The sequence below is a fragment of the Halichondria panicea genome, chromosome 4, assembly GCF_963675165.1.
Source record: "Halichondria panicea chromosome 4, odHalPani1.1, whole genome shotgun sequence".
Taxonomy (NCBI): domain Eukaryota; kingdom Metazoa; phylum Porifera; class Demospongiae; order Suberitida; family Halichondriidae; genus Halichondria; species Halichondria panicea.
The window spans coordinates 215,877-230,830 of NC_087380.1; the positions used below are offsets into that span (position 1 = coordinate 215,877).

The 14,954-nt window shown below is 44.0% G+C and overlaps 2 protein-coding genes across 2 annotated transcripts in view; one reads left to right on the forward strand and one right to left on the reverse strand.

Annotated features, from left to right (window-relative positions):
- LOC135334852 (CXXC motif containing zinc binding protein-like) overlaps positions 1–14,954 on the reverse strand; it is a 171,553-nt gene that overhangs the window by 129,919 nt on the left and 26,680 nt on the right. The window lies entirely within an intron of this gene.
- LOC135334760 (sushi, von Willebrand factor type A, EGF and pentraxin domain-containing protein 1-like) overlaps positions 1–14,954 on the forward strand; it is a 39,892-nt gene that overhangs the window by 21,027 nt on the left and 3,911 nt on the right. The window contains exons 30-46 of the mRNA XM_064530043.1: positions 8,422–8,601; positions 8,655–8,837; positions 8,909–9,091; positions 9,163–9,345; positions 9,392–9,565; positions 9,685–9,972; positions 10,023–10,352; positions 10,408–11,001; positions 11,045–11,389; positions 11,437–11,709; positions 11,759–11,992; positions 12,081–12,383; positions 12,430–12,750; positions 12,800–13,117; positions 13,170–13,544; positions 14,140–14,484; positions 14,535–14,864. Of these exons, the coding sequence (XP_064386113.1) occupies positions 8,422–8,601; positions 8,655–8,837; positions 8,909–9,091; positions 9,163–9,345; positions 9,392–9,565; positions 9,685–9,972; positions 10,023–10,352; positions 10,408–11,001; positions 11,045–11,389; positions 11,437–11,709; positions 11,759–11,992; positions 12,081–12,383; positions 12,430–12,750; positions 12,800–13,117; positions 13,170–13,544; positions 14,140–14,484; positions 14,535–14,864 (4,959 nt within the window). The remainder of the gene's footprint in view (positions 1–8,421; positions 8,602–8,654; positions 8,838–8,908; positions 9,092–9,162; positions 9,346–9,391; positions 9,566–9,684; positions 9,973–10,022; positions 10,353–10,407; positions 11,002–11,044; positions 11,390–11,436; positions 11,710–11,758; positions 11,993–12,080; positions 12,384–12,429; positions 12,751–12,799; positions 13,118–13,169; positions 13,545–14,139; positions 14,485–14,534; positions 14,865–14,954) is intronic.

Below are 14,954 nucleotides of genomic sequence, written 5' to 3' on the forward strand. Positions count from 1 at the left end.
TATTATTATCTTGCTTTGTATGTCTACGGGATAGTCCATGCATAATGCTTATTATGAACTTGATGCTATAATTATAATAATTATAAGGATTGCTTGAATGCATTGGATGGTTTATTCTCAAATCCCTTTGATTTTCTGGTTGAGTCGAGAACTATTGATATAATTATTTTTGCACCTCATCTTCGCTAATGCCAGAACACTTCATGGAATCTCTTTCTTTGACAGACTTTTCGTCAATGGTTGAAACACCTGTGGCTTGGTGTATTTAATTATAATTATGGTGTAAAAAAATTATTGACATAATTATTCATTTTACATACTGACAGATTAATTGTCACAGTATGGTCACGGTATGGTCACGGTACGGCCACGACAGTAGTAAGTCTTTTTTATTGGGGCGCTCCAATCTTTGGTAGAGATATAATTACGCTTGCCTTCTATAAAATGTAAGCAACATAAATTATTGTGTCAGGAAGTGCTTTGGATGCACCAGAATCACCTGCATGGGGGGCTTCAGCCTCACCCCCATTTTCCTATCGCCTATATAATTATATAGGCTTTGCATTACAGCTATTATAGGACATATTATATCTAGAGACGATAGTGTACAATCTACAAGCTTAACTATAGCGATTATCATCTACTTGCAATGTAGTTTATGTTGTAACTATATATACGCCTGTATTTATATCCAGTGAGAGTTTTCCTCACTCTCTCTCATAACTGTCTTTCAATCGCAGCATCATCACTGCCTACTTCATTGTCACTGCTCGTCCATATACCTATTGTATATAGGACTGGTGTAGACTACGTATATATATACACTGCCAGGACTTGACTATAATGAGGATTATTTGTGTATACTGTGTTGCATGGATCCTGGTATAGAATTTAGTCTACACCCATGACACACACTATATTATATCAAATTATCAAGACAATACACAGTAATACATCTATTCAAGCAAAATCTATAGTAATTAGCTGCTGACAACACACTATATATATAGATGCATGCATGGTCATGCAACAAACCAGGTACATGCACACCAGTCTATCAGCCCAGCAAAATGAAATTATATAGTATAGAGTCTACGTATAGTCCGTACACTTTGATTCAATCTCTATAGTTTCTCATGATTGAATCTTCTGTCAAGAACTTACTCAAAAGGCTATCTTTGCACTGAGCCGTGAATAATAATCTTGCATCTAGTGAAATTGTAATCAACATTTGAATTACTGCCCATGGAACGTCAAGAGTCGTTCTATAGTTGAGTAAAGTAACAATAACTGAAGGTATGGATGGACTGACTGCCTGCATTGCTTGTCCGAGAAATGCTTTTTATCAATTACAGTTGAATCACTACTCATGAAAAGTCTGAAAAGTTGCTCCAGAAAGTTCCATGCAGTCGATTAAAGTATAGCCTCAGAATTGTAAACTTAGGTATATCAACATAATTATTGGCTGATACCTGCTTGTCTATTATAGGACCAGCACTGAATATATTTTCTGGGTTTCCGTTTACGAATCACTGCTCTCGGAAAGTCAGAAAAGTTTCTCAGCAAGTTCCCAGTCGATTAAATAACCTCAGAAGAGTGTATCAACGTATTGGCTGCTACCTGCTTGTCTAAGACCAGCACTAAATATATTTTCTGGGTTTCCGTTTACGAAGCACAGCTCTCGGAAAGTCAGAAAAGTTGCTTAGCAAGTTCCAGTCGATTAAAGTAACCTCAGAATTGTAAACTTGAGTATATATCAACATACTGGTTGATATCTGCATGCATATCTATAGACCAGCACTGAATATGTTATTTTTCTGGATTCCCGTTAACGAACCACTGCTCTCGGAAAGTCAGAAAAGTTGCTTAGCAAGTTCCAGTCGATTAAAGTAACCTCAGGATTGTAAACTTGAGTATATATCAACATACTGGCTGATATCTGCATGCATATCTATAGACCAGCACTGAATATGTTATTTTTCTGGATTCCCGTTAACGAACCACTGCTCTCGGAAAGTCAGAAAAGTTGCTTAGCAAGTTCCAGTCGATTAAAGTAACCTCAGGATTGTAAACTTGAGTATATATCAACATACTGGCTGATATCTGCATGCATATCTATAGACCAGCACTGAATATGTTATTTTTCTGGATTCCCGTTAACGAACCACTGCTCTCGGAAAGTCAGAAAAGTTGCTTAGCAAGTTCCAGTCGATTAAAGTAACCTCAGAATTGTAAACTTGAGTATATATCAACATACTGGCTGATATCTGCATGCATGTCTATAGACCAGCACTGAATATGTTATTTTTCTGGATTTCCGTTAACGAACCACTGCTCTCGGAAAGTCAGAAAAGTTGCTTAGCAAGTTCCAGTCGATTAAAGTAACCTCAGAATTGTAAACTTGAGTATATATCAACATACTGGCTGATATCTGCATGCATGTCTAGACCCAGCACTGAATATATTATTTTTCTGGATTCCCGTTAACGAACCACTGCTCTCGGAAAGTCAGAAAAGTTGCTTAGCAAGTTCCAGTCGATTAAAGTAACCTCAGGATTGTAAACTTGAGTATATATCAACATACTGGCTGATATCTGCATGCATATCTATAGACCAGCACTGAATATGTTATTTTTCTGGATTCCCGTTAACGAACCACTGCTCTCGGAAAGTCAGAAAAGTTGCTTAGCAAGTTCCAGTCGATTAAAGTAACCTCAGAATTGTAAACTTGAGTATAATTATATCAACATACTGGCTGATATCTGCATGCATGTCTAGACCAGTACTGAATATATTATTTTTCAGGGTTCCCGTTAACGAACCACTGCTCTCGGAAAGTCAGAAAAGTTGCTCAGCAAGTTCCAGTCGATTCAAAAAACCTCAGAAGAGTATAATTATATCAACATACTAGCTGATATCTGCATGCATGTCTAGACCAGCACTGAATATATTATTTTTCAGGGTTCCCGTTAACGAACCACTGCTCTCGGAAAGTCAGAAAAGTTGCTCAGCAAGTTCCAGTCGATTGAAGTAACCTCAGAATTGTAAACTTGAGTATATATCAACATACTGGCTGATATCTGCATGCATGTCTATAGACCAGCACTGAATATGTTATTTTTCTGGATTTCCGTTAACGAACCACTTCTCTCGGAAAGTCAGAAAAGTTGCTTAGCAAGTTCCAGTCGATTAAAGTAACCTCAGGATTGTAAACTTGAGTATAATTATATCAACATACTGGCTGATATCTGCATGCATGTCTATAGACCAGCACTGAATATGTTATTTTTCTGGATTCCCGTTAAACGAACCACTGCTCTCGGAAAGTCAGAAAAGTTGCTTAGCAAGTTCCAGTCGATTAAAGTAACCTCAGAATTGTAAACTTAGTATAATTATATCAACATACTGGCTGATATCTGCATGCATGTCTAGACCAGTACTGAATATATTATTTTTCAGGGTTCCCGTTAACGAACCACTGCTCTCGGAAAGTCAGAAAAGTTGCTCAGCAAGTTCCAGTCGATTCAAAAAACCTCAGAAGAGTATAATTATATCAACATACTAGCTGATATCTGCATGCATGTCTAGACCAGCACTGAATATATTATTTTTCTGGATTCCCGTTAAACGAACCACTGCTCTCGGAAAGTCATAAAAGTTGCTTAGCAAGTTCCAGTCGATTAAAGTAACCTCAGAATTGTAAACTTGAGTATAATTATATCAACATACTGGCTGATATCTGCATGCATGTCTATAGACCAGCACTGAATATATTATTTTTCAGGGTTCCCGTTAACGAACCACTGCTCTCGGAAAGTCAGAAAAGTTGCTCAGCAAGTTCCAGTCGATTAAAGTAACTTGAGTATATTAACATAACTTATTGGCTGATATACTTAATTGCTTGTATATAGACCATGGTTGAACATAATTATTCCAGTTCCCGTTCTATAATCATGGCTCTCAGAAAGTCAGAAAAGTGGCTCGGCGTGTTTCAGTATAGAGCCAAATAACCTCTGGACAATAAATTGGGGAGTATAAGTAGGAGTTAGGTGACTGGCTGAATTAAAAATGATAATGTTAAATTCATACTAAATCTAGCTCAGTGTACAGACATAATTAATTCAGTCATTGTGCATGTAGATCTAGCTAGCTAGAGTCTACTGCAGACATGTGCAAGTAGCTAGCTATTATATCAAGTCTATATACTGTAGACAATGGAGAGTCTACTTAAATCTAGGCTGGCCAGCTTTCTACTTACTTACATAGACCAGAGATACAAAAGAAAGGGGATTGGAAACGACCGCCCACGCCCTATGTAAAAGGACTGACATCCGGTGAAGCACTCCGTGTAATTATTGCGCTCGCAAATAATTACATGGAAAAGTTTTATATCCCTGGTTTCTAGCTCTCCTATCCACTAGAGATCACTCAGGGCCTGGGAGATACTTGAGAGAAGTAAGCTTATACCACTGACAAGCTCTAAATCCGTTGTCTTTACTCTGTTTCCAATTTTTTTGAGTTTAGCTTGAATTACTCTATGTCAACTTTTCTCTGTCCCTCCTGTGAAGTCAAAACAGCAAAGGACATTGCTTGACTTGGTTATTATGTATCTAAGTGCTACATAGAATGGCTTCATGCTATAGATAAGCTGTACTGTTCATAAACGTTTGCAGTATAGTCCTTCAAACTGCTTTAGTATACTTTTAGACACGCCACGGGCCTGTCCCTCCTACAACTTCATAGTAAAGGCTATTTCTTCTTGCATAGCATTTATTTGTCTAGTAATAGTGGCTGCATGGCTTAGTCGACTTTTTAGAGCTAAATTCTCTTTACTTTTTAGAAAAATCAACATTAAAAATGATCAATTTCACTGTTTCTATGTACAGCACATTGTAGAGCAGTCAAGACTGGTAATGAGCATGCTGACTATAAATATAATCCTTTGTAGTTTTAGCCACGCCCTATAACGCGGAATGCTTCACACAAAAATTTCGTAAAAATTTCGTTTCCAATCCCCTTTCTTTTGTATCTCTGCATAGACTAGTAGAGTGATCAGGCAAGAGGATATCTCTCTGTGCAAAATCAAGGGTTAACCTTGGAATGCATTGCCCTGCTACGCCCACTCATTTACCTTTCACTTCCGCCTTTTCCGATTTCTGGCTTTCTGGTCCTACATGCGCAGATATGCAGAACTGGCATGGACTGAAACTATTAAACTCAGTGGAAGAGTACTGAGTCAATCACTGTGTGGACTGATCCTGTGTGGACTGATCCTGTGTGGACTGAGGTGTATATGTATGCAGCCATGGCCATGAGTCTTGGTGGTGCAGTACTGTTGATGCTGATAGCTACTGGAGCAATGGTCTCTGGACAGCAAAGTATGACCGTATATATTAGTATATATTATACATGCAGTATTGTTCAGTTTGTATGCCATCGCAAAACCAGGACGGTATAATTATTACAGGCAACTCAGATCATATATATATACCACTACGGACATTGTGATATGAATGCGTCGTTTTACGTGTGTAAAACCTCTAACCACATTAATAATTGCATCATACATGTAAATAAGGGAGAGACAGGGAGTGGTGCACCTACATGACGTTCTACACAGAGGCCTCGAAAACTATCCTATTTTTTTCTGGGTAACTCGCTCAAAATAAAAAAGTTGTGTTTCCTTGAGATAATTTTTATCGCAATTTATAACACTCATATTTGTAATACACACCCAGTGAAAGATATGTGCTATTTTAGGGTTTTTTTATTACTAAAGTGTGTTTATTAGTGTAAGCGTGCTTGTTTATTCAAGGGCACTTCTGTTTCCTGTGATTGCATGCATTGCGCAAACTACACAAAAATGTGTATAATCCAAGTCTGTGGCATTTATGATTATTCAATAAATATTTGTGTGGCGCTTTAGTCATTTGAATAGACCAGATCTGTTAAAATTTTGCCTCAGTACGTTGGCAATAATAATAATTGTTATTGGTCTAATTATATGCAGTTTGGTTCACCCTGGGATCAACCACCATCACCACTAACAATACTGAGATCCTCATCACTGACATTGGAGAGGATGCTACTGGTGGTAATCCTCGACTCACTTGCAACACTGACCTCGCTGCCTGCTGTAGAGATGCTGAGACCGGTGTGGGAGGGCTAGGAGAATGGGCGTATCCTAATGGGAGTTTACTACTGAACAATAGGGACTCAGCGGCTGCTGGACAGCAGTTCTACAGGCTAAGGAATGACCCTCAACTCATCAGACTGTCTCATAGAGAGAATGCCAACTCCCTCACTCCAACCGGGTCCTACTGTTGTACTGTACCAACTACTGGAGGAGATAAGACCCTCTGTGCTAACCTGGGTGAGTGAGTGTTTGGGTGGGTAAAGGACGTGTATGTATTGGTGCTGTAGTTAAGTCCAAACAGTATTTAAAAATTCATGGCATCACTTATTTTTATGGAGGGCCATTTCGGTAAAATAAAGAATGTAACTCTTCTCAAAAGCATTTGAGGCATCAATTGGAATGCAAGGTAGGTTAATGGGGGGGGGGGGGTCAAATCAGAGATCAAATTGCCACGGCCCAGCCCAACCCTAACCAAGATTTTCTTAAACGCGACTCCTGTGCAAGTATCGGTAGTTCACCACTCTTCGCTTCGACAGTATTTTGCCTACAATATTTATTTTTTCCAACAATTTTCATTCTTAAACTATTACACACACAGCTTTATTGCTATATTGGTATTTTGTGTTCTCCAGTTGTGTGCCCCACTCTCCCACTGACCAATGGGATGATCTCCTACTCTGACCTAACACTGGGTGAGAACACTGTGGCCACTCACACCTGTGAGGCTGGGTCTGCCCTCACCACTGACCTCAGTGCCAGGACCTGTGGAGTGACTAGTAATAGTCTGAGTGGTGTGGGTGACTGGTCCGGGTCACCTCTGGTGTGTGCAGGTATGGGACCTCCTCACACATACACTACCAACCATTCTCATTATCTCACAGGGGGTGCCTGTCCAGACCTCACTGCTCTAAATGGAGTGATCAGCTATAGCACTGTATCAGATAATGGCTACAGACGAGTTACTACTGTGGCCACCTACTCCTGTGACACTGGCTTTGATCTAACTGGTGGTGACTCAATGAGGACGTGTACTGCTGGTGCTTGGGATGGCAGTGAACCAACTTGTACAGGTGAGAGTGTTGAATATCTGAGGCAATCGCTGTTATTATGTTTTTATGAACCTATAATATTTGTTTAAAGCCTTGTGTATATGATTATTGTGCCAGTATAGTGATAGCTACCTCTTGTACTCTGTGATGACGGATTTTGCTATTCCATGCACTGTTGAATGACATGCATTTATAACAATCCTACTGATTGCCCATAGGATGTGCAGCTGTTGACTGTGGAGCCCCTCCCACTATTCCTGATGGCAGTAGGACACTAGCTGGTACAACATTTGGAGAGACAACCACCTACACCTGCACCAGTGGGTTCAGTATCTCTGGATCAGCCACCATAGCTTGTCAGGCTAATGGGAGCTGGGAACCTGAGCCAGCCTGTACTATGGATCGTGAGTTATTGTCTGAGTGTGTTAGGCTGGTCCAGTTACTCTGTTCTGTGCAGCCATTGATTGTGGGACACCTCCCTCTGTCTCTAATGGCTCTCCTGGAGCACCCTCACCTGACACAATGCTCAATGGAGTGGTGACCTACACCTGTGACACTGGATACCAGATCTCCACTGGAGTCACCACAGCAATGGCTACCTGTATGGCTAGTGGGGCCTGGGGACCTCTACCAACTTGTTCACGTATGTATCAAATACATCTACTTCTTTACACTTGTACATTACGATGCATGATTAATGGATACAGGTGTCTCATGTGGTGACCCTCCCTCTGGCACCAATGCAACTCCTGGAGCACCCTCCAGCACAGTGTACCAAGGGACAGTGACCTACGCCTGTGACACTGGATACCAGATCTCCACTGGAGTCACCACAGCAATGGCTACCTGTATGGCTAGTGGGGCCTGGGAGACTGTACCAACTTGTTCACGTAAGTATTGTGATGCATATGTTCAGAATACCAGTGTTCACCCACTCAGCTGTGGTTTGTGGTGTCCCTCCCTCTGTTCTCGTATAGATGCATTCAATTGTTACCATATAGCAGGTAATCTTCGTGGGTGAAAAAATTCATTGAACTTGAAACAGCGATGATTTTATTTTGTTTGCTTCTCATTACGTGCATGCACAGCATTGCATGCGTTTTGGTAATGGTTTTCGTGGGTAAAATGTTCGTCGGGATCAGTTTTCCCAGAAAAATTACGAATTTTTACCCCACGAAAATTGCCCCACATCACGGTGTATTGGAGCTCTGTATTTATCTTGCATTTCCCATGCAGTTGTTGACTGTGGAGCCCCTCCCACCATTTCTGATGGCAGTAGGACAATAGCTGGTACAACATTTGGAGAGATGGCCACCTACACCTGCACCACTAGTGGGTTCAATATCTCTGGATCAGCCACCATAACTTGTCAGGCTAATGGGAGCTGGGAACCTGAGCCAGCCTGTACTATGGATCGTGAGTTATTTTCTGAGTGTGTTAGGCTGGTCCAGTTACTCTGTTCTGTGCAGCCATTGATTGTGGGACACCTCCCTCTGTCTCTAATGGCTCTCCTGGAGCACCCTCCAACACAATGCTCAATGGAGTGGTGGCCTACACCTGTGACACTGGATACCAGATCTCCACTAGAGTCACCACAGCAATGGCTACCTGTATGGCTAATGGGGTCTGGGGACCTCTATCAACTTGTTCACGTATGTATCAAATACATCTACTTTCTACTTCTTTAAACTTGTACATTACGATGCATGATTAATGAATGCAGGTGTCTCATGTGGTGACCCTCCCTCTGGCACCAATGCAACTCCTGGAGCACCCTCCAGCACAGTGTACCAAGGGACAGTGACCTACGCCTGTGACACTGGATACCAGATCTCCACTGGAGTCACCACAGCAATGGCTACCTGTATGGCTAATGGGGTCTGGGGACCTCTATCAACTTGTTCACGTATGTATCAAATACATCTACTTTCTACTTCTTTAAACTTGTACATTACGATGCATGATTAATGGATACAGGTGTCTCATGTGGTGACCCTCCCTCTGGCACCAATGCAACTCCTGGAGCACCCTCCAGCACAGTGTACCAAGGGATAGTGACCTACGCCTGTGACACTGGATACCAGATCTCCACTGGAGTCACCACAGCAATGGCTACCTGTATGGCTAGTGGGGCCTGGGGACCTCTATCAACTTGTTCACGTAAGTTATTGTGATGCATATGTATGCCAATCATAATAATGTTCAGCTGTGAACTGTGGCCCACCTCCCACTATTACCAATGGCTCTCCTGGACCACCCACTCCTGACACAACTCTTGGAGGAATGGTGACCTACACCTGTAACACTGGTGTGCTGGTGGGAGGGGCCACTGTGACCTGTGAGGCCAGTGGAGACTGGAGCACTACACCAACCTGCTTAGGTGAGCATGCTACCAGTATACATTGTGCAATGGTTTATGTAATTTTCGGTGAGGTAAAAAAGATTGTGTGTTAGGTATGATATTGTCCCAGCCCCTATATTGTACTCTGACCTCTGTAGTGATAACCCTAACACTGGCCCCCTCTCCAATGGCTGGTCAGAGATACACTCTCACATGTGCTGTGACTGGAGGGGACTCTCTGACTCCAACCATCACCTACCAGTTCACTCAAGACAATCCCGGACAGACTGGGGTGGTGGGGGGAGTGTTGACCACACCCACTCTGACCTTTAACCCCTTGATGCTCTCCAACAGTGGACAGTACAGTTGCCGGGCAACTATCACCTCCCCCCATCTCAACACTCCCCAAGTGTTGGGTAGTGGATCACAAGACCTCATGGTTCAAGGTGAGTCTGTGAACTATGTGTGGAAGTGCTCTAGTATTCTCATTCCCCAGTTACCACTCCGAGTGTCTCCATTGTGGATCCTGGTAATCTCTTTGTGGCCACCTCCCCTCCTCTCTGGTGTAGTGTGAGTGTGGACTCATCAGTGGTGGATGTGCCAGTGTCTGCCAGTGTGGAGTGGGATGGCCCCAGGGGAATGGGGTTCTCCTTAGTCAGTGGACCTCTATCAGGAGGATCTACCACTCTCTCTGTTCCCCTCACCAATGCCATGACAACAGACAGTGGTGACTACACGTGCAGAGCTAGTGTGAGTACAACCTCAACGGCCTACCCTCAAGTAAGCCCCAGTAGTGAGGGATCTGACAGCAGGAGCATCACTGTCTGTGAGTTACTATCCATTGCTTGTGAGATAGTGTTAATGATATCATTATCCCCCAGATGGTGTCCCCTCTGCCCCCAGTGTGACTGTGACTGATCGTACCACCACCACCCTCACTTTCTCATGGACACAACCACCAAATGAACTGGTTACTACATACATCCTTGACCTCGACTATCGTGGAGACTGCCCTGAGCATATCTCCAACACTCCACAAGAAAGGCTCAATGGAGATGTTACAACATTCACTTTTGGTAGTATATTTCGTCTTGAAGGGTTCAATGACTACCAGTTGACTATCACTGGGACCAATGGAGCTGGTACCAGTTCACCTGTGTTGGAGACAGCTACTACTTTACCAGCTGCTCCTAATGCTCCTGTACAGAACTTGAGAGTCAATACCTCTAGATCTAGTCCCATCACCATCCAATGGGATAGAGTTCCTTGTATTAGCAGGAACAGTAAGATCACTGGCTATACAGTAACTTATACTCCTCCTCCTACTCTCGATACTGTCTCTGGAACTGACACGAGGGAATTCTCTGTCTCTGTGTTTCCCAGAACACTGTACTCATTCTTTGTGGCTCCCAACAGTGGCAGTGGAGCTGGACCCAACAGTGAGGTCATCACTCATACAACTGACCCTGCGACTGGTATGTGCTTGTGTTCATGTACAGTGTGTTATTGTTATTGCAGATGTGAGCTTCCTTGTTAATGGAGAGCTCTTACCTGACAACTCTGTCATCAGACCAGACCAGTTTGGAGAGGACCTGGCAGCTCTTCATTGCCTCACCCCGTACGAAGATTGCTGTAGAACATCAGACACTGTGGGCCCAGTGGGGGCAGGGCAATGGTTGACCCCTACTGGGGACAATGTTGCTTTCTCTAATTCCATGCTCTACATGACACGCAACCCCAGTCGAGTGTCACTCAATAGAGACAGTTCTTTAGCACCAGCTACTGGGATCTACCGCTGTCAGATTCCAGTGTCAGAGAGCTCTGATCAGACCATCCACATCGGACTCTACCCTGAGGGACAAGGTGAGTAGTAGTCTAACATGTGCCTGTAGTACGTGTGTGTACTGTAGGTACTCCCACTATACCTGGTGATCTGGTGTTCAATAGATCTACCCTCACTCTGACGTGTGTGTCTAATGGTGGTCCAGCTAGTGAGGTGGTGTGGACCAGGGATGGAGATACTGTCTCTACTGGATACACTCTCACACAAACTGTGTCTTATATAACCACAACATCTTATGAGAATGTCCTGACTGCTACTACCATTGCTGATCTGGTGGGTAACTTCACCTGTACAGTCAGCAACAGCAGAGGCACCAGTGCACAGAGCATACCCATATCTGGTGAGTTGTAGCTATTAACTAACCAACTCTTAGACCCCCCCCTGTGCAGGTGTTCGTATCATAGACCCCCCACAGCTAACAGTGGGTCAGTCTGCCACCCTCACTTGTGAGAGTGATCTGACTGGTACTATAGAATGGCTGGACTCTGACATGAGTGTACTAGCCACTGGAACTGGATCAGAGCTAGACTACACTATACCTCTGGTCAGTGATGGCATGCATGGATCCACTCTTATCTGTAGAGCCCCTGGGGGGTCAGAGGTCATCACTCTCACTGTCATAGGTGAGTTGGTGTGTACACGTACAGTGCTTTTTAATTGATTACTTGATTGTAAATTGTTGAAGCCATAATTATAAATTGTTTTATACAGTGCCTCCTGACATTCTTGATTTCACCATCACCCCTGCTGGTTCCTCCACTGCTGGCTCTGAGTACTCGTTGCATTGTGAAGTCTCTCTGAGTATCAGTGGACTAGTCAACCCACCCACTGCAGTGTGGACAGCTACTGATAATGACTTCAGTGTCATCTCCTCTGGTGATGCCTCCACTCTGACCTTCTCTCCTCTGAGGACCAGTCATGGTAGAGCTGGCTACACTTGTGTTGGTCAGTTAGAGTCTCCTGCACTTGATCAGGTGATGGAGGATCAGACACAACGTGATGTCATGGTGACAAGTAAGTCAAAGAATATCTCATTCTATTAATCACCATCTCCCTCCAGTCCCCATCCCTGGAGTATCATTGACCACACCCACTTCCTTGACTGCCGGCACACCCTCTTCCCTTACCTGTACCATCACTGTGGACAATGCTGTGGATAGAAACGTGGTAGTGGACATTGTGTGGGAGATCTCCACTGACAGTGATCCCATCACCACTGCCACTGGTAGTGTACCAACCTTCACCAACACTCTCCCCATCCCTGTACTGAGCACTCGCTACACTGGAGTCATCTGTAGGGCTACTGTGAGAAGATCATTTGCTGATTCCTTTGTGTTGTCCAGCTCTCAAGGATCAGCTTCTGTAGACTTCACAGTGGAGGGTAAGTGTGCACACATGAGTGTATACATGTACTGACCCCCCCCCCACAGCCCCCCTACCCCCTGTGGTGACCATCAGTGTGTCTGGTGACTCTGTGGCAGGCTCCTCCCTCTCTCTCCTCTGTACTGCCACGCCCCCTACCCCCCTAGTAACTCCACCCACCATCTCATGGGTGGGTGTGGTCTCGTCTGATGATGATGTCACTGTTACCAACATCTTGACTGTGGCAGAGTCTAGCACTATGGCAACCTTTGACCCCCTGAGAACCAGTCGTGGCGGTATGTACGTGTGTGTAGCAGACTACAACATTCCTGGCGCTGATCTCCCTGACCTCTCCAACACTACATCCACCATTGTCAGTGTGCAAAGTAGGTCTCTGTCTCATTCCAATGTCTCTTATTATGCATTCCTATTTCATAGTCCCGAGACCTGATGCCAGGATCACTTTTGACCCCATGATGGATGGCTACACTGTTGGCCTATTCCTGACCCTGGGTTGTGAGGTCACTCTATCATCAGCTGTTGATACTATGGTGAACCTTGAACCTACATGGAGAAAGGAGGGTGTCGTACTGACCACCAGAGAACAACTCACTGTGGGGCCGTTTAAAAACCTCACTAGAACTAATACTAATGATGACCAGGTGTACACTAGCTTGTTGGAATTCCAGCCATTGACAAGAGACTTTATTGGCAATGACACCTTGTATGAGTGTGAGGCCAGTGTAGTGCCTCAGAGTGATACCTTCATCACTGGAACCACCACCAACACATCCACCACACTCACAGTGGGAGGTGAGGGGGGCTGTAGGGTTAGGGTCTGTACAGTGTATGTGTATTCTGTACATTTATTATTTTTTTTTTTTTCAAGAAGAAAAATATAGTGTTATAGTATAAAGTTCGAAGTTCTTACCTAGGGGTCTGACCTTCGGCAGCTGCCAGGGTCAGGTTCCCTTCGTAATTGGTTTTGCAAATGCAGATCTGGTTCCTCGTATGCACATAATTGCTGATCGAATGATGGCAAAACTTAGCTGACATCTTATCCATCCCATGACAATAGAGTATGGTTTTTCTTGTTTTCTTGATAACATGTCTGCTAGTCTTTTGTAGAGCGTTGTTCCTTCCTTTCCCGTGCTGCCTGTAGTTGAGAATACGAGAGGTGTAAACACACCATGTTCTACGTTTTGAACTCTTTGATTGTATTCTCTTTTTTTGGGTGCCTCATGTTGCTTGTGGATGGTGGCGGTGTCTTTGGAGCGATAGCATGGCGCATTTGGGTGAAATACTCTCACATCCAGGAAAGCTAATGTACGGGTATTGTGTGTACTTACATTGTACATTTTCTTAATTAGTGGTTCACTCTTAATAGTTACTCTTACATATTGTACAGTGGCTGCCTTTGCTGCCTCCATTAGTCCTGCCTCCACTGTGCTAGCTGGCTCTGAGCACACTCTTATGTGTCAGGGAACTAGAGGAGATGACCAGGCTGATGGTACCACACTGGAGGTGGAGTGGTTCAATCGTGATGGTGCCCTCATAACTGGAGAGACTAGTGATGTCATGATAACAGGAGTCACTGACATCACTACTAATGCTACCCTCATCAGCTCTCTGATCTTCGCCAGTGTCCAGACATCTCAAGCTGGTCCCTACACGTGTAGAGTCAACCATACTATACCTGACAGCACCATCGCTGATCAGAGCATCCTGAGCTCATCAGTGGTCACTGTGCAGAGTAAGCCCCTCTCATTAGCCCTGTGTGTGTGTGTGTGATCCCCCCTCCAGTTAATACCCCTCAAGTGATGATCAATGCTAGTCGGTCTGCCACACTGTACGAGGGAACTACTGGTCAGGTCCTACGCTGTGTGGTTACCCCTGACAACGCTGGAGTGAACACAATCACTAGTGTGACACGAGATATAACTGGAGGTGCTAACAGAGACACGACTAGTGACACTGTCAGTGATGGTGTGATTAGTGTGGAGGAGGCCATTCAAGTGCTGAGTCTCAGTGACACTGGGACCTACACATGCTCTGCTACTGTGACCTCTGAACCCAACAATATGTACATTATGTCAGCCACCAATACAGACACTCTGAGCATAACTGTGGAGGGTACGTGTGTGTGTGTGTGTGCGTGTGTGTGTGTGTGTGTGTGTGTGCGTGCGTGCGTGCGTGCGTGCGTGCATGGTTCTATCTACTTGA